The 26,905-nt window shown below is 39.2% G+C and overlaps 1 protein-coding gene across 1 annotated transcript in view; it reads left to right on the forward strand.

Annotated features, from left to right (window-relative positions):
- Positions 1–193: 193 nt before the first annotated feature.
- Positions 194–26,905, forward strand: part of DNAH10 (dynein axonemal heavy chain 10) — a 49,653-nt gene continuing 22,941 nt past the window's right edge. Inside the window, exons 1-45 of the mRNA XM_054288476.1 lie at positions 194–410; positions 664–756; positions 1,116–1,231; positions 1,656–1,827; positions 2,135–2,292; positions 2,981–3,211; positions 3,809–3,999; positions 4,437–4,635; positions 5,338–5,532; positions 5,682–5,852; positions 6,491–6,667; positions 7,020–7,193; positions 7,819–7,988; positions 8,702–8,853; positions 9,235–9,399; positions 9,837–10,044; positions 10,921–11,077; positions 12,223–12,699; positions 12,830–12,988; positions 13,326–13,451; positions 13,531–13,633; positions 13,866–14,044; positions 14,627–14,838; positions 15,135–15,291; positions 15,731–15,964; positions 16,066–16,188; positions 16,955–17,188; positions 17,691–17,914; positions 18,449–18,718; positions 18,805–18,988; positions 19,258–19,392; positions 19,762–19,914; positions 20,486–20,674; positions 20,776–20,922; positions 21,474–21,665; positions 21,831–21,949; positions 22,109–22,267; positions 22,560–22,695; positions 22,806–22,928; positions 23,100–23,234; positions 23,536–23,749; positions 23,995–24,114; positions 25,024–25,169; positions 25,583–25,735; positions 26,026–26,286. Coding sequence (XP_054144451.1) covers positions 194–410; positions 664–756; positions 1,116–1,231; positions 1,656–1,827; positions 2,135–2,292; positions 2,981–3,211; positions 3,809–3,999; positions 4,437–4,635; positions 5,338–5,532; positions 5,682–5,852; positions 6,491–6,667; positions 7,020–7,193; positions 7,819–7,988; positions 8,702–8,853; positions 9,235–9,399; positions 9,837–10,044; positions 10,921–11,077; positions 12,223–12,699; positions 12,830–12,988; positions 13,326–13,451; positions 13,531–13,633; positions 13,866–14,044; positions 14,627–14,838; positions 15,135–15,291; positions 15,731–15,964; positions 16,066–16,188; positions 16,955–17,188; positions 17,691–17,914; positions 18,449–18,718; positions 18,805–18,988; positions 19,258–19,392; positions 19,762–19,914; positions 20,486–20,674; positions 20,776–20,922; positions 21,474–21,665; positions 21,831–21,949; positions 22,109–22,267; positions 22,560–22,695; positions 22,806–22,928; positions 23,100–23,234; positions 23,536–23,749; positions 23,995–24,114; positions 25,024–25,169; positions 25,583–25,735; positions 26,026–26,286 — 8,010 coding nt within the window. The remainder of the gene's footprint in view (positions 411–663; positions 757–1,115; positions 1,232–1,655; positions 1,828–2,134; positions 2,293–2,980; positions 3,212–3,808; positions 4,000–4,436; positions 4,636–5,337; positions 5,533–5,681; positions 5,853–6,490; positions 6,668–7,019; positions 7,194–7,818; positions 7,989–8,701; positions 8,854–9,234; positions 9,400–9,836; positions 10,045–10,920; positions 11,078–12,222; positions 12,700–12,829; positions 12,989–13,325; positions 13,452–13,530; positions 13,634–13,865; positions 14,045–14,626; positions 14,839–15,134; positions 15,292–15,730; positions 15,965–16,065; positions 16,189–16,954; positions 17,189–17,690; positions 17,915–18,448; positions 18,719–18,804; positions 18,989–19,257; positions 19,393–19,761; positions 19,915–20,485; positions 20,675–20,775; positions 20,923–21,473; positions 21,666–21,830; positions 21,950–22,108; positions 22,268–22,559; positions 22,696–22,805; positions 22,929–23,099; positions 23,235–23,535; positions 23,750–23,994; positions 24,115–25,023; positions 25,170–25,582; positions 25,736–26,025; positions 26,287–26,905) is intronic.

Consider the following 26,905-nt stretch of genomic DNA (forward strand, 5'->3'; position numbering starts at 1 on the left):
GAGGGCAAGCAGTGCGGCCGGTGTTGAGAAGGAGCGGTAGCCCGGGGCGGGCTCTGTACGGGAGCACGGCCGCTCGAGGCGCCTCCTGAGGCGGACACGGAGCCTCCCGAGGCGGGCTGAAGGCGGGCAGCAGCCGTCGCTCCACCCCGCACCGTTGCCGTGGCCACCGGGAGGCGTCGGGACGGTTGCCGCCATGAGCCTGGACGACGTGCGGGTGCAGTGGCTGCGGGACCGAGCGCTCTCCCTGCTGGGTCTGAGCGATCCGGCGCCTTTCGAGGAGCTGCTGAGCCGCGGCGAGGATGCCCGGGTCGTGCTGCGCTTCTTCGGCCTTGGCGCCGAGGGCGGCGAGGATGCGAGCGGGGCGGGCGCGGCGCTGCTGCTGCTGCGGGCCGAGCGGCCCGGCCAGGCCGGTGAGGAGCGGGCGGGAGAGGGAGAGGGTTCCCCTGCCCCGGGGAGCTCTCCCTGGGCACTGAGCTCTTTTCCCCTCCCTCAAACCCCTCTTCGTCCCATCTGCTGAGTCGCAGCTCCTGGCCCCTATTTTTACCCCTTTTCCTGTCTTTCCGTCCCTTGGGCTGTGTTCTCCTTGCCTTCTATAAGCGCCCGTTTCTAGAATGTTGTGCCCTCTATTTGCTTTCCTCCCATTTTGCATTTGTGCACTTGCAGGTGGCGCGAGTGAGCGTTTCTATGTGGCTTTTAATGAAATTCCCGAAGAATTTGTGTCAAATTCTACTGTGTATTTTCTGAGAGACACCAAAGGTATGTTCCCTGAAGAACTGCAGCCTCAGCGTTTTCAGTTTTGCGTTAAACAACACTTCCCATTGTGAAGATGTGATAGAGACAGGGACTCAGTATAGTGCACATCCAACTTATTTAATCCCAGCCAGGGCTGGGGGTGCTTTGTTATTTAACAGCATTTCTGTGCAAGATTTTCCTCCTCTGTCTGTCGAGTAAGAGTTCAAATCAAGCTGCTGTTCTTTTGAACAGAAAACCGTATTTGAACATGACTTGCACCAAACCTAGTAGTGTTTTATTGGAGTTTTAACTTATTATGAAAACGACTTTATAATTTCTGTATCAATTAATTAGATTTATACTAATTTTTTGTATATGTTTAGAAACAGTTCCTGTACCTAAAGACCTGACTGAAGCTAATGAGATTCTTCCTCGAGTGATAAAGTCTGGGATGCTGACTGATGATACTCTCTTGATGCTGAAGAATGCTATCTCACAGGTAAATGAGTGACAGCTTTCATATATGGAATCTTGAGTGTTTCTAGGTGTGATTTGCCTATTTAGTATTATATGGACTATGCATAATAAATATTAATATTTAATAAGTGACCTTCATATGCCAAAATGAAACATTTGTGAATGCTTATTTGATATTTTGTTTCCCCATTTTTCCCCCTATTTGGGAATCGTTTAAGAGTGACACGAGACACCTCTATTTCTGTGCTCACAGACTTTCATAAAGGCATGCTGGACCTATTCCTCTGCAGAATCTGAGGCAGAGAGAATCATGCTAAGGATGTGAAATGGAAGGAGACACACTTAAATTAAATTCAAGAACAATATCTAATGGTTAAGTGAATTGCTTGTAAGCTTTTTTTTTTTAATATGAACCATCTAATCTGTGGCACCTGTTTCAATCCTAGCAGTCTTCACCAGCTCCCTCCCATGGTCAGCAGCAGACTGAGAAAACTTCTTTTGATTCAGACAGTGAAAACTCAGATTCTGAAGCAATTAAATTACCTGAGACTGAGCCTAGAAAATCAGTGGAGTCAGTGGAAAGTCTAATGGGGAGTGAAACTCAGCTGATCATACCAGGTGAGGGGAATGTTTTGCCTCTGCCAGCACTGTGGTGATTGGAGCACATGGCAGTAGAACGAGGTTCACCTGAGAGGGGCTTTGTGTAGAATAACAGATTTGATTAAAGCTGCTCTTTGCTGATACCACCTGTGCTTTTCCTGCCCTGAAGCATAGCAGGCAGCGTGGAGAAATGGATGAAATCAGTGACAAGTCTTTGAAAGAGTTTGGAGTAAGAGTAGGAGGGGGGTAAGCATATCCAGTGGTGCCATGTTACCAGTGCTGCCAGAACAAGCCAGTTCATTCTGTGTGTGCTTTATTCCACTAGAACATCTGAAGCTGGAGATGCCCAATGTAGATCTGGATAGAGAAGTGGCTGTTCTTGCCACAGTTCCAGGAGTGGTTCAGTCTCTGAAACGTTGTGCAGTGACCTGGAAGAAATTAATATCTGGAGTTCTGAAGGAACAACTGGAAAAGGTTCCAGAGGTAATGTTGCCTGTAACACCAAGATGCTTTTATTCCTGGAGACTTTGCTTCATTTCCCCACAAGAACTGTGTTAGTTTTTAATTCCTCTTCACATTTGATTGTTGGGTGACCATTTACTAATTCTTGAAAAGGAGAACAACAGTAGTGAGGAACTGTGTGGCTTTGGGAAGTAGAATATAAATAAAATATGAAGTAATTCACTGCAGATCCTACCCACACAGGACAGCTGCGGAAAACTAAGAGACTTTTGTTATCTGCTCTCTTCTAAAGAGCAAAGAAACACTAAAAGCTGCACTGAATAAGTTTTTTTTAAATAGACAGCTATATTTTTTCTTTTTTTTTTGGAAAAAAGTGATCTCAAAAGAAAAAATTCTTATTTTCAGGTTTTCAGTTTGCAGATGCGTGTATAACTAATACCACTAAACATGCTGAGGGATTTTTTAAAGTTACCTGTTCAAAAGCCATAACCTCAGGGATATACTCCCCATGAGCTGTTCCCTTCAGTGTGTGTATAATTTTATTTCAGGATCTTCTTCTCTCTGGCTTTTTGCATAGTTGAGTCATATCAAGTTTATCTCAGCATAAAATTTATTGAAAAGAAGGGAACAAATATAATCCTGATTATAAATATTCACTCTTGCATAATGGTAATTCACCTTTTTGTATTTGAATCCACATTACTTGTAGGGTAATAGTCCACTTGCAGAGATTAACCTCTGGCGTGAAAATGATGCTGCTTTAAGGGCTCTTACTGAACAGATGAAGCTTCCAGAGGTGCAAAAAGTCATGGAAATACTGCAGAAAGCTGAACCTGAGTTTACTGGAGATTTACAGATAGTCTTAAGTGACCTCAAAACGCATCACATGGAAGCTCAAGACAATGCTAAGTTTCTGTCAACTCTTGAACGCCATTTGAAGGTACCTGCCCTTGAGAAAACTTGATCAAGTTTAAACTGTTTATCTGAGTTTGGTTTCTCTGTTGATCTAATCACCTCTTGTTTATTTTTTCCCTCTTTAGCAGCAATAAAGATATACTCTAGATTAACAAATTATATTTAATTTTAAAAAAGGGGTGCTTATTTTGTATGAGTTTCAATGGTTCTAATGTCTGAAAGCTCAGAGCTGTGAGCACTTGGTTTCTAGTCCAGTCTTGGGAGTATTGATGGCATAGCTGAACTGGGGAAAACAAAGATTTCTCTACTCCTTTTTTTTTAGATAGTTTCTACCACAAATTACAGCTGATGCTTCAAAGTTTAAATTGTATTGAAAATCATCCAGAAAAAGAGTTGAACCAAAATTTAAAATCAGGACCTAAAATTTGGAGCAAAAGGTGCAGAGTTGCACATCTTTACCCATGTGTGTTATTTAGGCAGCAGGATGTCTCCTTGTCCAGGTTATTTATTTAATAATCTTACAGACTTTCATAACCTGAGGCATCTACAGAACAAACATTAGTTTAGTAAATATGACTTTGTATGTTTTCATGACATCTTACCCGCAATATGCATTCCACAGAATTTATCAACTGGCACTGGGGTGGATGTTATCTCCCATGTCATCCCCTCCCTGCTGAACGCCCTGAGACTGGTGTGGATCATGTCCCGGCACTACAACAAGGACGCGACCATGGTGCCCCTCTTGGAACGGATCTCCTGGGAGATTTCCGAAAGAGTGTGCAGAGTTGTGGACCTGCAAACGCTCTTTAAGTAAGTGCTGGGTTCCTCTTTAACTGGGCTGTATTTATTAAAATATTTTATTATTATATTTGCTTGCTTCCACCAAAGAGGTGTCTGTATTTTTCAACCATCTGAAGTTGTATTAGAAGTCAATTTATTTTGTAATTTTCATAAATTACTAAATCAGCCATGAAGATAGTGGTTCTTGTCCTCTTTTGGATTGAAAGAACATGAACCAATAAAACAAATAGAAAGATAGAGGTAAAAAAGTGGCATAAATGTAACCAAAATCACTCCTCAAATAATATCGCCTTTCAAAATCTCATTGAAAATAAGTTATAAGTTTTGCCTAGATCTTGTAGAGTTAGAAGTGGTAAACCAGGATATATTATTCCAGTGGAGATATAATTTTTTAATCTATAGTATTTTTATCTATAATATCTTAACTGTGTTGATTTGATTATTAGACAAGACACAGCTACTGCAAAAAAGAAAATAACAGAAGCAAAACGCACTCTTGAACAATGGAAAAAATGTTATTTTACTACTTGTATCCAAGTTGAAGAGTCAGGAAGTAAGCGATACTGGAAATTTGACGTGAAAAGTTTATTTGAAAAAACGGATTATATGGTTTCAATCTGTCAAGATCTGTATGATATGTTTCAGGTAGGAACATAGACAATAAATAGAGATTGTGTAATCACTGTCTTCTACTGTAGAGGAGATTCTTTTGTGTTGTAGGTGTAGACTTGTTAACAATTTTTAGTTTTGTGTTTGGGACCTGAGTAGTGCCTTTGATTCCAACAAAACTGCACTTGATGCTGATGGTGCAAATGCTGGAGGTGGAATAACTTTTCTCCAGGTACTGGCTGGGGAAAGGTGCCACTTGTACATGGTCTGAACATAAGACATTTGCAGCAACTGTTTCACACATTTATGATTTTCTTGGGTTGCCTTAATAAGATCAATAAAATACCATTTAAATATACTATAATATAAAATTTGGCCATCTGTCAATCTGTGTATTAATTGCAGAATAACGTATGAATGGAGAGATGCTGTGTTTAGGCTAATTTAAGTCAGGGTAATTAGCAATATGGACAATCAATAAACTGTGTGTAAAGTGGAGTGAAATGGACTAATAAGTGAGTATTATCTGTTATAGCAACTAAAATGCTGGGCTTGTGGATTGTTGCTCTGGTTTTTTCAGTGTCTCATGTTGAAATATTTGAAGTTTGAATCATAGCACAAACTGGTCATTCTCTGAGTGGCTGTTATTTTTTAAAGGGAAAAATCAACAATAATATGTTCAGTGGCAGAAAAAATATTAAAAAGAAAGCTTTATGGTATGTTCTTGTGAATGAATAGGTCGCTGAAGAACTTCAGAATATATTTATTCCTGAACTGAAAACTGTGTCAGAAAATCCAAAGGGTGTTGATGAACTACAGAGAGAAGTAAATATAGTAATTAGTCCTATGGAAGACCTGAGATTTGACCCTTTTAGGGTGGAAAATGCACGTGACTGGGCATTCGTTGTGGAAGAATTTAGAGCAGATGTTGTGGTAGGTACCATATACTGTGATTGCCAAAAAATAGTAAAAATAAGCTTGACTGCTCTTATTAAAAAGTATTTTCATTTTGCCACCCTTTCTTGGTTTTGCAGGATGAATTTCTCAGTGACAGGGTTTCTTTGATTTCTTCCTTTGTTTAGGATATTGAAGAAAAGATGACAAGATTTATTGATAAATCTTTTACAACACTTCGATCAGCAGAAACTGCTTTTGGCCTGCTGTCAAAGTACAAACGCCTCCAGATTCCTAAAACTATTAATAAGCAGTTCATGAAAAAGTTCAGTGTTGTTTTGGAGCAATATTGTAAAGAGGTATTCAATTTAGGCATTTCTTATCCAGTACATGAAGTTCTTTACCTAATGAAAACCGTAAATCTGTATATGTCTAAATACCTGTGTGGTGTCATTTGCTATGTAAAAGACTGAACACTTTTATAAATAAACATGATAATTGCTCTCTTTTTTTGGGACCAAGTTGGAGAAATAGTCTGGTTAATTTGCTGAAATGTGCACATCTGTCTATGTGAGACACTGTGGGAGCAGGAAGGTGCTCTGAATGCAACAAGGCTTGTGGCTATTCCTGCACCTTGTAAACAGCAGCTCAAGCTTCCTGGGAAAATGGACTTTTTTATACCCTACAGCTTTCTTGTCACAACCAAGTTCATGATATGATTAGAAGATGTCATAAATCAACTTTGGAAGGCTAGCCTGTATGTTGGGAAACTTTTGTTATCAGCTATTTTTTTGATATTTCAAAGGACATTAAACTTAAAACAATCTCACAGAATAGGCTGCCATAATGGAAGTTCCACAAGATGGAGAAATAAAGACAAAATAATTATCTTTATCCTGCTGCTGGAATTAGCTTCAGAATTTGTGCTGTGTATCAGACAGTGATCATGGACAAGCAGTGGGAAAATGATTTCTTGCAATATTTTATTCTCTTCTAGGTTGAAATTGTTGAGCAAATCTTTGTTCAGAACCTCAAGGATCCACCCCTGTACAAGAACCACCCTCCAGTGGCCGGAGCAATCTCCTGGTCCCGATCCCTTTCCCATCGGCTCAGACACACCATTACTCTGTTCCAGGAAGAAAAGGAGCTTCTTGCCTCTAAACGTGGACAGGAAGTATGTTGTGTCTTTTGGTACTTGATGAAGGAAGAAACACTTTTGTTATACACTTGTAAAGATGTGACAGTGCTCTAATGTGAGGGGAAGTCCCAAATCTTTGCACACAGCAAGCCATGTTAGATGTGAAAACTGGATTGAAACCTTCCCACTGTTTCCCAGGGAGGCAGTGATGGAATCAATTATGTAATTCAAGAGCCCAAATTCTCCAGTGTCTGCATTAATTACAGGCTGTTACTTGTTCTCTTATCTAATAAAAACCAACGACCATATTGAGAGACCATATTAGGACAGGTTAGTTAAACATTTCTCATGATTTTTAAAATGAGTTATACAGACTTGTCCTTTCTAGGTGCAACTAAAATATCTCCAAGTGACCAAGAAAATGGAGGAGTATGAAGCTAAAAAATACCGTCAGTGGAGAGACAGGGCAGAACACGTGCTTCCACTGCTACTGAAAGATACTCTACTGACTCTTGTCGCTGATGAGGCTGCAACAAATGTTCATGCAGAGACTTCTGAGCAGGTGAAATGTAGGAAGATTGTGTACCAGGCTTCTCTGAGGGGAAAACTGAAACTTACCTGATGGTCAGCGAGAATTTTCTGAGAGTAATGTTTTAAACACAGATTTAGGAAAAGTTCTGAGCTGAGAATTGTTTGTGGCCCTTTATAAGGCAGTTTCTGAATCAGCTGTCAAATGATTGACTGTTGCTTCTCTGTGTGTTCTTCTGTGCTGTAGTTCCTGTTAATTTTTTAGGTTTTGGTACAGCATTTTTGGGACATTGCCATGGTACTTGGGACTGAAGTTAGGTAGAGGCAGTTTTCCAGCAGAGATCTTGCAGAATCCTGTTCCTACTAAACTTTTGACTGGCTGAATTTCCACTGGGATTTCTGTTGTAACTGTTTGCAGCAGTGTGTAAACAGAGGTGCTTTGGTTTGTTTCTTGTGATTGACAACTGAAAAGGTAGTTCTGTGTAATTTCTGAATCAAGAATGCTGAGGCTACTATCAAATTTTAAAGGCATTTCCACAAGCCCTGAATGTCAGTCATTCTGACTTTTACCTTCTGCCTTATCAAATGTCTCCAAAAGCTCACCTTCACCTTGTAATGTTTCTTTCTCCTCTCTTTTCTGCTGCTTTCTTGTGTTGCAGAGCTCTGCAACAGAAGAGCCTGTCAGCATCAGGAAAAGTGTCAGCTGTGCTCTGAATTTTTCTCCTGAAATCCAAGAGATTATCACTGAAGCAAAGTACATGGAACAGCTAGGGCTTCCCATCCCAGAAATGGCGAGATATGTGGCATTACAGGAAGACAAATACCTCAGGTAAGGCTGTAACAGAATATCTGCTCACATACAGGCTTATGGCTGCATTTCAAGTGATTTCACTCCAGGAACAGGCCCTGAGTCATCCCATTTTGGAAACATGAGACCCCTTAGTGATTTTTTTTTTAAGGGTACAATTTCACAATTTCTAATGGCCATGTTGCACTGATAAGCTTTTCTTTGGAACTCTTTGCATCCTTTGTGCTGTAGGACTATTATACAAATTAAAAGCTTGTCCAAACCTGAGAGGAAAAAAAATTGCAATGAATTATTTCTCACATTTAGATTTCAGCTCATTTAAACACACTATTGCATTCTTCTTGTACAGCCTTGGAAAAGTCAGTTGTGTCTAAATTATCACAGACATTTAGTACACAGATGTGCCAATAAATTCCTAAATGGATTTTAAAGTTCACCTGTTCAGTTCACCAATGTGCTGCAAACTGGGGCTGTCTCCATAACTTTTGAGATGGGGCAGGAGAGGTTTGTCCAGCTACTATTGGAACCACATGAAACTTTTGTTTGTTTTCAGTGGGAAATAAATTACTTTTATAATCACTATGTATTCAGTGGTTAGTTCTGCAAATTTTGCTTTATATGAAAGTCTGAATAGAACAATGTAAGTTCTCTGCTCTTTGGTGGAGTTTGTAGCTCTTTTTCAAGAAAATAAGTATTTTTGTCTTTTGAGTTTTTGTGTTTCTTACATTCCTTAGGTACACAAATAAATTGAAAGTCATGCTGAGTAGCTATAACAAATTAATGGAGATGGTGAGTGAAGCAGAAATCAAACTTCTTGATCGCCAGGTCAAAGAACTCTGGAGAACATTGAAAGCAGGACAGAAAAGACTCACATGGAAGTCTGTAGGTAATGGAGATACTACTTTAAAATGACCTTAGATGTTTATTTTTAGTTTAAAACATCTTGTCAGTTCTAATTTTTATGATGGCAGAACATATGATCCATCCTCTTGCCACAGGGGCAGAATAGAACGTTAGACAAACTCTGACCCAGGAGATATTTCTTGTGTTTTTATTATATTTAAAACACTGGAGATGGTTAGAAACCCTTAGCTAAAAGCTGTAAGGGGGCAAGATGAAGGATTAGCTGAGAAAACATCTAATCTATGATTTTGCAGAACCTTGGGTCATTCGTAGAGAGAAAACATGTCTGGTTGTGGCAATTTTGATGCATTGATGAAATACTTGTTAAAAGAGAAAAAAACAAATGGTTTTGATTTATTTCAAGGTATTGGTGAATTTATTGTCCAATGCACACAAACCATTGGGAGATTAGAATTACTTGTCCGTCAGATTCATCAAATTTCTGAAGACATAAACAACAAACTTCAGTTCATAGAGTCAACAAATCTCTTTAAGTTTCCACATTCAAAAAATGGTGACAAATGTCCTGGTAAGTCTTTATATTTTCATTTCCAAGCTCTGTGGTGTTTTATTTTTCTCTATCTGCTACTTTGTGGTTTTAGTTGCTAAGATCAACCCTTTTAATTTTTATCAAAACTGATTACCAAGGGTGTAACAGAGGATGGAACATTTCCTCAGATGGAAATGGCAGCGAGCTGGTTGTCTGCCAGATCTCTCTGTCACTTGAGTGGATGATGGATCAAATTTCTTTCAACACTTCAGAGCTGTAAAAAGGTTGCTATTAAATAATTGAATCAGATTAAAATCCGTATTTCAGAGGGCTGAAATATTAATAAATTAAAATATTTTTTATCATGATATAAGATCAATTTTGTGTTCACAAATAAAACTCAGGTATACACTTCCAGTGTATAAAACTGTTAGATCTTTTGCAGTTAATAATGCTAGTTTTTGTATCTCTTACAGGAGCAAAAGAATTTTTTGACTATGTTAAGTGTGAGCGAGGAAAAGATGTGGAACAACTGGTTAGAACATATTCTGCAATTCCACCATTGCTAATAGAAGTGGAAAGACGAGTTGCCTATACAAACAGTGGCAAATCTCCAAAATTGGCTTCCTATTATGCATATTGGGAAAATAGGATTTATCAGGCATTGATACAGTTAGTTGTGAAGTAAGTGAATTGTTTGCTTTAATAGGTTTCCAGTCATCTTTAGGTTCTCCTGGATCTGTTGATGAGTGTGTGCACTGACATTCTGTTTAAACCCATCAGTGACTTACAGTTTGTGTAAGATTTTTATTTCCAGTGATTTTTTTCCTGTGGAGAATGGAGAACTGATAACAAGGTACAGAGGAAACCCAGATTCTGAAAAAATGAGTATTGGCATGTTGTTGGCAGAAGAGAGAAATAAGAGGCATTTGCTGCAATGTGTGTATTTGCACTTCCCTGGTTTATCTCTAAAATCAAGGTTTTGTTCTCCTAAAGAAGATGATTTTGAGAACTTGGTGTCTGGGTGCCAGGTGTACTGTACTGCATGGGGCATGAATCCAAGAACAAATGTTTTACTTGTTCTGCAGTGGCTGAGGCCAGTGCTGGAACAAGGCATTGTAAAGGCTTCCCTTACAAGCAAGGTGTTATTGCAATTCAGCATTGCAGCTCTGTTGTAACATCCATCTAAGCTTCCCAACCACCTCTTCTTCCCATCACCCATGCTCTGCTATCTGATCCATGCTCAGATGACTTTGCCATGGTTGCTTGTCTGGACTCTTGCAGTGAAGTTGACCACAGTCTCAAGATCCTTTTGCACCAAAATGTCTCCATTCATTCCTTCCAGCAGCTTCTTTTAGCAAGTCAAGCTTTCGCATTAAATCAGTTTAGTGAGACAGTTTTCCTCTCAGATACATCAGTGTTTCCAGCTGGGATCAGTGATAACTCAGCTTACAGATCTAAGCATACACTTGAAAATTGCAGCCTTTCTAGGGGCATTTTCCTGGGGGCAACTCCTGATTATTTCTATCTTTGATGCTTTTTTTTTTTTTCCTTTCTCAGGAATTTACAGGCTTTTAATGCAACTATTCTTGCAAATGTGCCACTGTTACAAGTAGAAGCTGTTTTATCTGCTCCTGAGATAACCCTGCATCCTAATGACAGTGAGATTGAAAAAATGACTATGCAATCTATCCAAGACTGTGTTGAGGTCACTAAGGTGATTTTTGATAAAGATTTCTTTTTGTTTCCAGAATTTGCTTGTGATTATAATGAACTAATCTTATTTTATGCTTGGGTAAGCATAAATGTCAAAGGGGAGATTGATATTGCTTTATCTTGAAATCAAAATACCCAGTACATTGTTCTAATTTTACAGACTGTCCTAATTTTACAAACTGATGATCAAGGGGAAAAAAATCCATGCGATTTTTACTCAGGTACAATTGCTGATAACTTTTTAGCAGTTTTGGCAGTGTAAGGACATGATTTGGTTCTATAAATCAGCATACATCAGAAGGAAATACTTCTCAGATTGCACTGCAGATGTTGCTTTCTGCTGTATGAATAAGCTGGTGGAATAAGGAACGTGAGTGGCCTCCTCTACTTTACATTACATTAGAAGCAGCAGAAAAAACAGTTCAGAAAATGTTGGAGAGAGGCATCTAGGACAGCAAATACTTAGATTAGGTATCTAACTTAACTGGCAGTGATGTAGCAGTATTTTCCTCCATAAATAGCTTCACACTGAACTGCTTTCCTGAAAAGAAGCCAAATAATGTGACAATGTTCCTGCTCTCTGCTGATGGACAAATGATTCCAGATGTCACCTTAAATGAATAAATTTAGTTTAAGTGTGCTTTTTGTGCTCAGATTTGCTGTTGTTCTTTACTGCTGCATTCAGACTGTTTGAGCCAATACCTTTTCCTCTCTGTCATGCTATAATCAGAAGAGATTTTAGAAACAGATAGAGTAATGCATGGAAAAGTTTTGTTAGGATGAAATGAACTATTCTCAAGTTGATGGGAAAGTGTGACCTCTTTTTTTGCTGTCAGAAAAACAATTGATTTGAGAAATCATTGATACCACTTCCTACATTGTGTACTAAATATTGGTGAACTCCTTCACTGCAAGGGAAGGAAGCATTGGAACAGGCTGCCCAGGGAAGGGGTGGGGTCACCATTCCTGGAGGATGTGGCACATGAGGGCATGTATGATTTAGTGGGTGGCTTGACAGTCTTGGACTGCTTGTACTCAATGATCTTAGAGGGCTTTCCAACCCAGCTGATTCTATGAGTGATTTAACTAAAATGACTCCACCAGGGAACTTTTCTGTTTTCTGACCCTGTCTTTGAAACTCTCCAGCACTTCGTACGATGGATGCACGGTACGTGTATTGAATGCCCTCCTCAGCACGTCAGGGCGGATGAAGTTGTCACTTTCAGCTTCTACAGTGATGTCTCCCAGAGCCCTCTGGTGATTGAACAGGCTGTTCTCATCACTCAGAATGTCCAAAATCTCCTGGAATCTCTCAGGAAGTGTTTGAACCAGTGGAATAAGTATGACCAGCTGTGGAAATCAGACAAAGACGCAGTCCTGGACCGTTTAGCTGCACAAAAGCCTCCCTGTGTTGTCTTTGATGAGCACTTGCAGTTCTATATGACAGTAACTCAGGAAGTAACTCAAGGGCCCTTGGTTAAAGATGAACAATTTATCAGGCTTCAGCTGGCTCCTTTAGCCTCTGCAGTGAAGGACACTGCTAGAAACTGGATGTTGTCACTTGGGAAGCTGCTTAATGAGTCAGCAAAGGAGGAGCTCCTCAGCCTTCAAGATGAGATTCAGGTAGGTGTTTTCAGTTTGTTTTTTTTTTTTGTTATCTTTATCACATAGACTAAGAAATGAATCTCATTACTGTAATTCTGACAATTGCTTTGTCAGTGTTGATTCTGGAAAGTATCTTTACTTTTTACAGAAATTATCAGAGAATCTGAATAAACCTCCTGAAACCCTGGATGATCTCAGAGTTGTCCTGGGCGCGTTTGAAGTGGTCAGAGACATTGCTGTGGAGGTGGAACTGAGATACTTGGACATTGGAGAGAGATACAGAACTCTTGAATTGTACAATCTTCCAGTAAGTGTGTGTCTCATCAAACCTTTCAGATCTGAGCTAAGGGCACAGATGCCTCACATGTGAATGAAGAAATATTTTCCTTTTGAGACGTGTTACAGAATTACAGAATTATTGAGGTTTGAAGGGATGTCTGGAGACTCTGTAGTCCAGACTCCCTTCTCAAATCACTCTGCCCACTTTAAAATGGACATATGGAATCTGTTTAAATCCAATTAAGGTCGCTTCAGTATTGGTTTTGTGTTTTGCAAATTTGTAATGTGAACACATATTCCTCACTTTCTTGTGAAAGTGTGTGTCTATTTAGGCCTTGTGAGGGATGCTACTTGTTTTGTTTTAGGTACCTGAAGAAGAGATACTGCAGTCTGACGGTGTTAGGGAAGCGTGGGAGACTCTCCTTGTGGAGGCAACAGAAATCACTCGCAACCTAGATTGTAAAGGAGGCATAAAAGAAGCATTCACAAAGGTAATACTTGTAGTTAGTATAGAAAACAATTAGAAATGGAAACTGTTTAATAGAACTGTTTAAATTATGTTCTTTTTAGGCGACAGAGCAACAAATTGCAGACTACAGCAAAGAGACAGAAGACTTTTTGCAGAAACTCTTGAGTGAGGGGCCTGGTGTTGTTGGAGATGATCTTGATAAAGGTAGATGGACTAATGTGTGTGAAGTGACGTTTTGAAAATATTAGTCTTCAGACAATTCAAACTTTATGTAAAACAAGAAAATTATGCTTTCCTTATTAATATACAAACTCATCAGTTGGGAAAGTGAACATTGTTAGTACTGGAACATTCACAGACTATATGCAAATTCTGTCTTATTTCCCATGACGATCCCTGTCATGATTTATCTGTAAAATTCCCTCTTCTTTCCCAGGACTAGAACTCATGGCTCTGTTTGAAAAAGAATTAGCGAAATTGGAAGAAAGGCAGCGGCAGCTGGGCAGTGCTGAGAAACTTCTGGGCATGGCAGGAACAGCGTACCCAGACTTACTAAAAGCACAGCAAGATGCAAAAGCTATGAAGCAGGTCTATGACATTTATGCAGAACAAAAAGTGAGTATCACACTGAGTCTGCAGGCACACATCCGTGTTCGTGCACACACACAGAGCAAAGGTGGGGACTAAAGAAGAGGCTGCATTGCCCCCTGGTTACTGTCAACTCGGAAGCCTTTGCATGAAATAATCTATGCCCTATGAAATGATTTTAATATCATTTATGCAGCACTATCAGTGTCTCCTTGGTGGACCAAACTCATCCTCTCTTCAGATGGGAACAGACTTTCCCCAGCCTCTAATAACTGTTGGATGGCATTTTACTGCACATGGTTCCTGATCAGTTCAGTGAAACTACTTTTGGATATAGGATGTGTACAGGTGACAGTGGGTATCTCAGGCTTTAACTATTTTTTAAGAAGTTTTATTTTTCCAAAATTTAAATGCCCTGTAAAGTATGGTGCTGTTCTTCATATTCCCTTTTTACTATTTGTTATGCAAGTGATTGTGTTTGACTATGAATCTGTCCTGGACATGAACTTGTCTCTCCCTAAGTTTGTAAAATGTTAATATAATTACGTTTTGAGGGTCAAAACTAAAAGGAATATGTTTTTTTCCCCTTCTTAATGTCCTTGTTTGCAGGCAGCTAAAGAGAAGTGGTCTAAGACACTCTGGATAAACCTCAATGTCAAGGTTCTTCAGGATGGAACCGAAGGATTTCTGAAAGCTGTTCGGAAGCTGCCCAGACAAGTGCGTGGTATGCCAATATGTAAGCAACTGGATAAAAGCTTGAAGTCTTTTCTAAACTCCATTCCTTTGTTGCTTGATTTGAAAAATGAAGCTTTAAGAGAAAGGTTTGTTTGATTTATTTACATCACCATATATAGAAGTATTTGATGTGTTTTGTTAGAACTTTCAGTTACCATTACTGGGGTCATAGCATGTCCTGGAGCTTGGAAATTTATTTCTGCCTAACGAACTTGTGTAATAGCATGAAAGGTGCTGCAATGACTGGGATAATTTATTTATTCAGACTAGTAGTTCTTATTTAAACAGCAGAATCCTAAACATAAGTTCATTATTATATGTTACCGTTGTTTTTGTTTTTTACTGTATTATGGTGTTAAACTGATGTGTCAATTTAAAACAGGCATTGGGAAGACCTTATGGAGAAAACAGGAACAAGATTTGAAATGAAAACAGAAACATTCACTTTGGAAAATATGTTTGCCATGGAACTTCACAAATACGCCGTGGTTATCAGTGATATAGTTGGAACTGCTATTAAAGAACTTAGCATTGAGAAGGTAATGTACTGAATTATAGAATCAATGTAAAGCTAAGAAGACAAGAATGACAACAATCAGTTTTATTTAAGATTTTTAGATTAGCATAACTGCAAGTTTGGCCATCTTCAGGGAGCTGCCATGAGCTACATGAGCTGGGATTTACAGCTCTGTTAATGAGCTCCTACTGGCACAGGATCCTTGCAGAATTGGAGAATTGGGTTTGGCGGCAGCATATTGGATTTCTATGATTATACTAAGAAAGTTTGTCCTATGGAAATGGATATGAAGAAGGATCAACTCTCTTGCTATCATTCTTTGAAATAGATTGCTTCTTTGTAAACCAGAGTTAGAAAATCTGCAAAAAATTTAGCTGAATTAGCTGTTTCATTTTTTTGCTAAAATTATAGGCCTCCAGTTTTGAAGACTGAAATATGCACTTTTTTATGTTTGCATGCAGGGACTGAAGGAAATAATAGAAACGTGGGAAAATATGAAATTCCCTGTAGAAGTGTACACCAAAGGCACAGAGACACGAGGCTTTATTCTGGGATCTGTAGAGGAAATTTTAGAGACTCTTGATGACAACAATGTCAATCTTCAGAGTGTTTTGGGCAGTCGCTTTGTGGGTCCTTTTCTTTCAACTGCTCAAAAATGGGAAAAAACTCTGTCATTGATTAGTGAAGTAAGCGAGGTAGGAGGAAAGTGCTGGACTAAATAATTAATGTTTATTATTTATAATCCAGATTTTCCATTGTATTTCTGTTTCCTCTGATGGTAGCATTTGATTTGTAGATCTGGATATCAGTTCAGAGAAAATGGATGTACCTGGAGAGCATTTTTGTTGCTCCAGATATCAGAGCACAGCTTCCGGAGGAAGTCAAAATATTTGACCGTGTAGACCAAATGTTTAAACAGGCAAGTAACTGACTTGTGATCAGCATATTTAGTGCATTTTGCTTCCAGTTCCATAGTTACTTATAGTCTTTTGTGACATGTGTAATACTGAGAATGATGTGCTATAATTAATTGAATATGAGATTAGGGAACCCAGGAATTTTCTGGTTTACTTCACATCTGTCATAACCAGCAGACTTCTCCTGGTTTAGCTGAGATGGGCAGATGTGAGGTCCTTGGCTGACAGCATGGAGAGTAGGCAGAATCTCCTTTTCTTTCATTGTTTACAACTTTTTACTTTTACCTTGGTAAGAAGAAGCTTAGATGTGTTCCTATTGATTGAGGACCTATGTAGATGCTAAAAAGGCTTTCCTGCTTCATGCCACTGTTCCCATACTGAACACATATTCCTGGTATGAATATGGCTTACTTACTTTCCTATGTGCAAAATTGAGAGAGTACTGTGATTTTGAAATATGATGTTTGATCTGCCCTTGAAATACCATTGTGTACAGGAGCAGAGTGAAGTATGTGCTTAAGCTGGCCTGATTGGGGATACAGGCTTGTTGGGCTTACACTTGCTTTTATAGTTCTGTCTCCATAAACACACTACCTTCATGTTTTCATACAGCACTGCAGCACCACAAAACCATTTCAAAACCTTTGATTCACTTCTACAAGAACCTGTACTGCTTGTGCTGTTTGCATGCTTTGTCATTAATGAAATATAATTTATATAACCTATTGCTGTTCAACATTTTCTAAACTCCCCTTTCTCCCTGTATAGATAATGGAAGAAACTGTAAAAGACCCAATAATAAAAAATTGCTGTGAAGTCCCAAATCGTCTATCAGACCTCCACCGTATAAACGATGTGCTGGAGAAATGCCAGAAAAGCTTGAATGAATATTTGGATTCCAAGAGAAATGCTTTCCCCAGATTTTTCTTTATATCTGATGATGAGTTGCTCAGTATCCTTGGCAGCAGCAGTGCACTCTGTGTCCAGGAACACATGATAAAGGTACAATGTCTGGCTTTCCACAGTGCCTTGTGCTTTTAAGTGCTTTGAAAAGTTTAACAGACTGTACTGTACATACTTATAAGTATGCATGAATATTTTTTGCATACAAAGAGAATTCTGGCAGCATCTTGAAGAAGATTCTGAATAACCAGATCAGATCTGATGCACAGTCTCTGCTGCCTCTCACACTGCTTGGTAGCAATTATGGTAGAGGAACATTCAAGATACACCAGAATGATCTATCATTAAAGAACTCTACTCACAGGTTGTAGCTCCTTCTAGCTCTTATTTTCTAGGGGGGAAAAAAATCAATGTAATTTGGGCCTGATTATTTGCTTGATATTCTGCAGTTCTGCTGCTGGGCTATACATCAGCATTTGTGTTTGATTACTTGGGAGTCAGATCCATTTCTCTGGAGGAGAGCTGGGGTTGCATATGTTTACATTTGGAGGCTTTGTTTCTAAAATGCCTGTGAATTTCTTTGTTGGTGCTTTTCATTCAGATGTTTGATAACGTAGCCTCGCTGAGGTTCAAGGACGGTGACGATGATGAGAAGATTGCCACAGCCATGATCTCAGCAGAGGGGGAGGTGATGGAGTTCAGGCAGGATGTCCATGCTGTGGGCAGAGTGGAGAACTGGATGACAGTAGTGCTGGAGGAAATGAGACGGAGCAACCGGCGCCTCACCAAGGAAGCCATTTTCCGATATTGTGAAGACAGAAGCAGGTGAAACAATCAGTGTCAAGGATAACATAAATAGCTGATGTGTTAATATGGAAAAGTTACGGCATAATTTTACAATTCCCTGCACATTTTAGTCTGTGTATCTCTATGTGGAGGGATATGAATACATTCACATGCACTATTTTAACCAACCATGAAGGATGCATAATCTCTCATATCTATTTTCCTAAATCTTGAGTTTTATCTATTTTCCTAAATCTTGAGTTTTATTTTTGGTGTTGTGTGTTCAGTAAGTTTTTCTCACAATGAATACTACTTGGAAATTTTATACCTGGAACAAACAGCTTTTCTATCAGAATATTTCCTAGGCTTTTGAAATCCCCCAGCATGATAGAATTCTGAAATCCCCCACCTTGATAGAATTCTGTGTATCTCTGAAAAGTTTGGCTTGTGTTGTAGCTGCTGCAGGAACAGGAGAAACCTCTTTTCTGTTGTTGTGGTTTTTTTTTTCTTTTGTCATCAGTTACTTAAAATAAATAGTAACTCAGCCTCCCTCACTGTATGTGTTTTCCATAGAGTTGATTGGATGTTGCTCTTCCAAGGCATGATGGTGCTTGCTGCTAATCAAGTGTGGTGGACTTGGGAGGTAGAGGATGTCTTTCGGAAAGTGAAAATGGGAGAAAAGCAGGCAATGAAAGTTTATGCTAAAAAAATGCACAAGCAAATCGATGACCTGGTTACCCGCATTATGACGCCCTTGAGCAAAAACGACAGGAAAAAGTACAACACTGTTCTCATCATCGACGTGCACGCCAGAGACATCATCGACGTATTTGTCAGAGACAGGTAAGCACCACCTCCAACTCCTGAGCAAACACCAAACCTAGGGGTCGTACTGCCATCCTCTTGGCTGACGTGAGCTCTGTGTGCAGCATCCTGCAGGCTCAGGAGTTCGAGTGGGAGAGCCAGCTGCGCTTTTACTGGGTGCGCGAGCCGGACGAGCTGATGGTGCGGCAGTGCACCGGCGTCTTCTCCTACGGCTACGAGTACATGGGGCTCAACGGGCGGCTCGTCATCACCCCGCTCACCGACCGCATCTACCTCACCCTCACACAGGTGCACCCTCAGGGACATTGTGCTAGCAAGTCCCTGTTATACTTAGGCACATCCTGTTTTATTGCCTCCTCCTGCTGTCTCCCACTGTGAACGCCAAGATGTTTGAAATCAGTTGTGATATCCTTCTCACCTCATTGCTGCAAAGACAATGTAGAAGGCATTCACAAAGATTAAAGTTTTTTGTACCCAAGGATTCATTTGTGGTTTTGTTTCCAACCTAACATAAATCTAATTTAAGCTGTGCTTTGCTTTTTGGTTTGTCTTCAAAGGCTCTATCAATGTTTTTGGGAGGAGCACCAGCAGGGCCAGCAGGTACAGGGAAGACAGAAACAACCAAGGATCTGGCCAAAGCACTGGGCTTGCTGTGTATAGTGACAAACTGTGGAGAAGGCATGGACTACAAAGTAAGAGTTAAAGATCTGTGTTCTCTGAAAAAATGCCAATTTCTGCTCTTTATCAGTGCCCAGGATCAGGACATACTCTGAACTTCTACATAAGCATCTCCATTAGAGATACCATGCTGTTTGATAATTAAATTTAGTAAAAAGTGTCAATTTTGAATAAATTTCTGAAGGAATTTCAGGCCCTTTCAAGCAGGGGAGCAATTATTGTATGTTTTGTGTTTAAGTGTATGATAGGCAATCTGCACTTGGCAAGTAATTATTGCAAGACCAGAGGTTTATCCACCATTATTTTAGTGTGTTTAGAAGTTTTTTGATGCTGAATGTTTAACATAGTCACTGCTGAGAAGTTTTTCTTGTTGCTCCTTTTAGGCAATGGGTAAAATTTTCTCAGGCCTTGCCCAGTCTGGTGCTTGGGGATGCTTTGATGAATTCAATCGCATCGATGCTTCCGTGCTTTCAGTCATTTCTTCCCAGATTCAGACAATCAGAAATGCTTTAATGAATGGGTGGAAAAGATTTCAGGTAAACATTAAACAAGAGAAGTAATTGTGGAAGGCTAATCTTGGTTTTCAGGGCAAGATACAGGGTTAGACCCCATCATTAGATCAAAGGGCTGCTGATTCTGTATTTAGTTTGTGCTGAACATTTCAAACTCCAGAGTATGTACTTTTGGTTTGAAAGATGTTAAATCCTTGCTGATTGCCTAATCCTTTGCTAGGTTGTTCCTTTGTGAAGTGAGATAAAAGTGATCTTAATAGGATAATAGCAAGTAAATGGGGTGATAGTCTAGTAGTAATGAGGAACAGCAGCAATTTAACTTGATGTGGATTGTGAGACTTTATTTACTGAGGCTTTATTTACTGATGCTTACTGGAATCAAAAAACCTCAGACTGAAAATTTGAGACTTGTGAAATATCTTAAAGAAGGTGCATTAATCCCATTGTTTGTATCACGATGACTTTCTAAAGCTAAATATTTTAGCATTTTGTCCTAAGTGGGTGCCCCAGTATTATTGGTTTTCTCTTTGAGCAAATAGTATTTTTTTTTTTAGTTCCTAATTCACATTGTTCTAATGTTTTCTTATGCCTTTAGTTTGAAGGACAGGAGATTTCCCTTGATAGCCGTATTGGCATTTTCATTACAATGAACCCTGGTTATGCTGGCCGGACTGAGCTCCCTGAGTCTGTAAAAGCTCTGTTCAGGCCTGTGGTTGTGATTGTACCAGATCTTCAGCAGATCTGTGAAATAATGCTGTTTTCTGAAGGGTTCCTTACAGCAAAGGTAAGATGATTCTGTTGTTACCCATACCCACGTACCCACCCATGTTTGCATGGCCAGTAGCAATGTCCACTTTTGTGATCAATAATTTAAATCTCAAACAGGTCCTTGCCAAAAAGATGACAGTGCTGTACAAGTTGGCAAGGGAACAGCTTTCTAAACAACATCACTATGATTTTGGACTGCGGGCCCTTAAGTCAGTGTTGGTAATGGCTGGAGAATTGAAAAGAGGATCAGCAGACCTCGATGAGGTAGATTTGCTGCTTAGTTACCCTGGGCATATAATCTTTTTTTCATTAGAAAGGTAATGTGTTTCCCCATCTGATGTTGTTTGTCTGGTTTGGAAATAAGAACATTGGTGTTATTTGCATTATTATTTCCCTTTGTTCTTATTGAGTTTCGTTGTGCTTTCTGCCATTTCTGCTTTCTCCAGTCAAAGTAGGCAAATCTATGGAAAATGAGATATTTTCCTGCTTATTAAGTCCAGGATGCAAATAGCCAGATGAGTATCTCTGGATGACTAGCAAAAACTGGTTTTTGAACAGTGAGTGCTCCAGCTTGGGGAAGCTGTGGTGTTTGATTAACATGGTAGAAAAAGGCAGTGTATTATTCTTAGTTATTGATACACTTAATCCACATGAAATAACCTCTGTGGTTTCCACTAGGAACTGATGACAAAAAAACAATCTAAAAGCTGCACTGAAATAATTGAGCAATAGTTTTTAAAGATTTAAAGTTTTGAAGTACTTCATTTTAGATAATAAATATTTGGTAAAGATTGATTTTGCTATGTTTTGTCTAGGATGTGGTACTAATGAGAGCTCTGCGAGATATGAATCTTCCTAAATTTGTGTTTGAAGATGTACCTCTGTTCCTTGGCCTGATCTCTGACCTCTTTCCTGGCCTGGATTGCCCTCGAGTCCGCTACCCTGACCTTAATGATGCTGTAGAACAAGTGCTGGAAGAACGAGGTTATATTGTTCTACCAGACCAGGTATAAAAAATGTTAATTGCTTGAGGTTTTGTTGTAAATGTGAGGCTGCAAGTGCATTGTTGCACCCTGGAGTGGCTCCAGAAAAATTTATTTGATATGGACCTGCTGCTAGCCTTAACCACAGAGATATGACAGTAATCTACTGGATCCATGTTTATTTTTCAGGTGGATAAAGTAATTCAGATGTATGAGACAATGTTAACTCGTCACACTACAATGGTGGTTGGACCTACTGGAGGTGGCAAGACAGTTGTTATTAAAACCTTGTGCCAGGCCCAAAACAAGTGAGTGTAGAATGTAAACCAGGCTGTAAAATGGCACGCTCTGTATTAGTCAACTCTATCCAGCCATGACAGGATCAACAGCTGCCCAGGGTATTTGCTTGGGTTAGCATGAGATGATAGTGTGACATGGTACTGTTGCTTTTCTTGCTGTGTCTTTAGGCTGGGATTAGTGACAAAGCTTTACACACTGAACCCTAAAGCTATGAGTGTGATTGAGCTGTATGGGATCCTTGACCCTGTCTCACGAGACTGGACAGATGGAGTCCTGTCTAACATTTTTCGGGATATCAACAGACCCACTGAGAAGAAAGAGCGAAGGTAAGCAGCTAGAAATCATAATGATGGCTTTGAGATCCTGGGGTTTACATAAGTTAAAAAAAAAAAACTATATGGCACTATTTAAAAAAACAAATGCTAAATAAATAGAAAGTGTTCAGGGCTCTTTCTGTCTCCTGTGAGTTCCTAGTCTCAGTGAAACGATGCAATTATAAAAAATGAATGGTAGACTTCAAAAACCTGACTGACAAAGGCACCATTGTTGACACTTTTGAATTCAGAAATATGTTAGGAAAATCAGAGATCAGTCAGTGCCCATGGCTCTTGTGCACAGGTACATTCTCTTTGATGGAGATGTGGATGCTCTCTGGGTTGAAAACATGAATTCTGTCATGGATGACAACAAGTTACTGACCCTGGCAAACGGGGAGCGGATTAGGCTTCAGGCACACTGTGCTTTGTTGTTTGAGGTAAGAAATGACTGTACCGTTTAATACACAGGAAGGGTTAGATACAGATGGTGCTTCGAGGCCTGAAAAGCAGTTAAAGTTTACCATTCTCTTGTGTGATTCTTTTATAGGTTGGGGACTTACAGTATGCATCTCCTGCCACAGTATCCCGCTGTGGAATGGTCTTTGTAGATCCTAAAAATCTGAGATATGAGCCCTACTGGCAGAAGTGGGTCAAAAAAAGAGAAAATGAGGTGGGAATTTCTGCATTTGTTCAGAATACTTGTATTGAACAGTATAGACAATCTTTGGTAGAATTGCTTCCTTCAAGAACAATCATATCTGGTCAGCCAGGTATTGATGGGAAGCTCTGCTGTCAATGTTTTTATTTCCAGCGGAATTATTGTCTTTTTTGTGTTCCTTAGGAAGAGAAAGTGGAATTGGATAATCTCTTTCAGAAGTACGTGCCTTACCTTATTGATATGATTATAGAGGGAATTGTGAATGGCAAACAGGAACGAAAGCTGAAGACCATTATTCCTCAAACAGATTTAAATATGGTAAGAAACAGAGAATAAAGATTGAACACATTTAACTAAAAAGAAAACGGAATGATGGAAAAAGTGCAACATTCCCAAAGAAAGAACAGGAGGAGAGTGCTGAAATGCCAGTTTCCTACTGATGAGCACACAGGGACACCAAACCAATCAGCACCTAACAATGCTCTTCTACTCAACTTAATACATACAGCAGTAGATCCATTTGTAAGAACAAAAGACCAGCAATCAGCTGAAAACATATTAAGAGTTTTCATGCATCTAAAGGCCAATTTTCTTTACAGCTTTGTCCTTTTTCCAACAGATTGTGCAGTTGACTGTGATGCTGGATGTCCTACTTGAACAGCCTGAAAATCCTAATGTTCTGGAGTGTTTTTTCTTGGAAGCTTTGTATTGCTCCTTAGGTGCTTCTCTTCTTGATGCTGGGAGAATTAAATTTGATGAAAACGTTAAACATATTTCCTGCATGAATGTTATTCACAGTGAGGGTGTCCTGGCTAAGCCAGGGGAGCTGCCAGGTAGGATCTTGTCATAATTTAATCTGAATGCCATTCATTGTAATAGAAAAGTGATAGTTTTCATGAAGGTGCTAGAGTAGAGGAATTTTGGCTGATGACTTAATGAGTTAAATGACTTGTAAATAGAACAAAATGTTGCCCAACTTGGTCTATAATCTTACCCTTCATTTTCATCTCAATCAGAATGTTTTCTTAGGAAATATTTCAGTGTCCTAAAAAACTTGCAGTTGCTTAATGGTTTGCAGGTCAGCTGCCAACTTTGTATGACTTCCATTTTGATGGATCTCAAAAAATGTGGGTACCTTGGATGCAACTTGTTCCTGAATATATTCATAATCCTGAAATGAAGTTTCTTGACATTCTAGGTGAGTATAAGATAAAATACAGTGATGATGTACTTTTAATTTGTAATGTGCCACCACTGAGTGCATGGCAATTTAACATGAGACATCCTTTTTCTGTACTGAAGGTCATCTGCTCAGGTTCAGTTTTTGTGATGGCACAAATCAGTTTCTTTAAAGTTCTTTTCAAAGTCGTTTAGCAGTCATAAAGAGCATTGTGTAATGACAAAGTGAGGAAAGGATAAAAGCAGTTTCAGTCAATGAAGGTTCTTTAGGAGCTAATAATGCCTTTTAAAAGCTGGAATAGCAGAAGATTCACAGTTTGCTATACCAGAAATTCTAGGAAAACATCAGCTTGTAGTTCGGGTATTCAGTAGATAAAAATTGCATTCTTAGGGCTGCTATTGGTTGTTACTTGAAGCATTGCCTAATGATGCTTTTCATAGTTCGAGACAAATTTGGGCACATTAATATACAGTGATACTCCAGCAAGCACAGGTTAACTTCACTGACACAAGAGATAAATTTATAATCTCTGAAGTTGCTCCAAATTTAGGCAATTCACATAGAAAAAAATTCATCTCTGTAGAGTTCTGGGAAAATGCTTATGATCCAAATAAATCCTGATTATATCCTTGAAATAGGGATTAAATGGAGCTTAACAAGACCATGGCCCTCCTATATGAAAGATAACTTCTTTTTTTAGTCTATATATAGGGAAGAAAAGATCTCAATGACAAAGACTGAAACGAGATGGTTAAGCAATAAAAATTTTCCTTCAGCGTTGTAAGTGAATTGATAACTCATTTTATGTCTTTGTGCAACAGGATGTTAATACCTTGAGAGTGTGTTCCAGTACCATTCTATAAATCTAAATCCCCCAGCTGTAGTGCATTTTCATTTAGGCAAGGATTGTGTTCTGCTCTTTTTCAGTGCCCACAGTGGATACCACCCGCACTGCTTGGTTACTGGGACAGATGGTCAAAGCGAAACGCCCCGTTGTTCTTGTAGGTGAATCGGGAACATCTAAGACAGCAACCACACAGAACTTCCTAAGCAATCTGGACAAGGACGTTAATGTATGTGTGAGGCATTTTCCCCTGTTTGTAAAGCTGCATTTTCATTCTTTGCCCTTGTGTAAAATTTGCATTGTGAAGTCTGAGTCTGTGGGTTGCAATATTGACTTGGGTAATGTGACTGAACACTCCAGACCCCAAGTGTGTGACTGATTTGAAAATCCTTCAAGATCAAAGATGTTTTGTCCTCTTTTACCTTGTACAGACTCAATTATATAAAGTAAAAATTTCTTGTCAAAGTGCTAATGATGGGCTTACTTTTCTTGGTCACATGTAATTCAAGTGAGTAGTGGACCTGAGCAGCATTTCCTCTATGTCTGACAGCTAATATAAAAAATATTTTTGAATGCTCCAGTAAAAATCAAAACCAACAAAACAGGTTAGAGTCCATTCTTATAATCTCCTCCTGTTTGCAGCTGGTGCTGGTAATTAACTTCTCTTCTCGTACAACATCCCTGGACATTCAGAGAAACCTGGAGACAAATGTAGAAAAACGAACTAAAGACACTTTTGGCCCTCCCATGGGAAAACGTCTCCTTGTGTTCATGGATGATATGAATATGCCAAAGGTAAGATGTCAATATTTTTTCCAGGTAGTATAGAAACATTTGGGGTGGTACTGACATGTTCCCTGCAATCACAAATCCAGTGTGCATTTAGTTTATCTCAGAGAAGAGGCACTTTTCCTAGAGGAGACATTAGGATGAGTGTTCACAATCAGTGCCAGAGCTTTACAAAGTGTCCCTTGGTCCCTGTAATGTTCTCCTGAGTATGGAAACCAGTATTCCCACAATAAAGCAGTAATTGGTGAGCTGTTGTACTGTGCTTTGATGTATCCTGACTCGTGTGTATGCTGCAGGTTGATGAGTATGGCACACAACAGCCCATTGCCCTGCTGAAGCTGCTGCTGGAGAAAGGTTTCATGTACGATCGTGGTAAAGAGATGAACCTTAAATTTCTTCGAGACCTGGGTTTTGTTGCTGCCATGGGGAAAGCTGGAGGAGGTCGGAATGAAGTTGACCCTCGATTCATGTCACTCTTCAGTGTTTTTAACATCCCTTTTCCTTCTGAGCAATCACTGAATTTGATCTACTTGTCCATCCTGAAAGGCCACACTGCGGTAATGTCACTGTTTTTAAAGGATTGCTCAACAGGTGTATTATTTTTAAATAGACATTTATTTCTGTGTTGTTGCAAGATCTGAAATCTTTGTTACCTTTTTTTTTGTAACTAGAACCTCACATAAACCTTTCTTTTCCTCTTCTTTCTCAATGGATTTTACATTGCTTGGACAAGTTCTTGTGTGATATGTAAACATTCAAGCCAGCATATAATTTATAAACCTGGGACTTTTCATTTGCTGAAATGTGTGTATGACTTGGTTACAGTTCCTTTAAGCAAATGCACAAAGATCTGAAAATTTTTTCCTGAATGAGTGTGAAAATGTAATATAATGCAACAGACTGCATTGCTGGCAAGGTACCTGCAATATTAGATAAGAAAAGAGGAGTTTAATTATTCTGCTATAGAAATCTTGTAGGAATTCCAGTCACTGAGTTTGATGTTATCTTGAGCACTCAGAAGGTTCCAACGTGAGGATGGAGCCTGCCCTAGACATTTAACTGCAGAATATTCATACTACAGAGAATTGTTGAACCAAACAGGTTTAAAAGCTGGAAAGCAGATTATGTTTAATATTGTTGAATTCTGTCTGGGCAGTCTCATGAAAACACCTCTTC

Source organism: Melozone crissalis, unplaced genomic scaffold (genome assembly GCF_028551555.1).
Source record: "Melozone crissalis strain CALT ecotype California unplaced genomic scaffold, PUWL_Pcris_2 ptg000063l_1, whole genome shotgun sequence".
Lineage (NCBI taxonomy): Eukaryota > Metazoa > Chordata > Aves > Passeriformes > Passerellidae > Melozone > Melozone crissalis.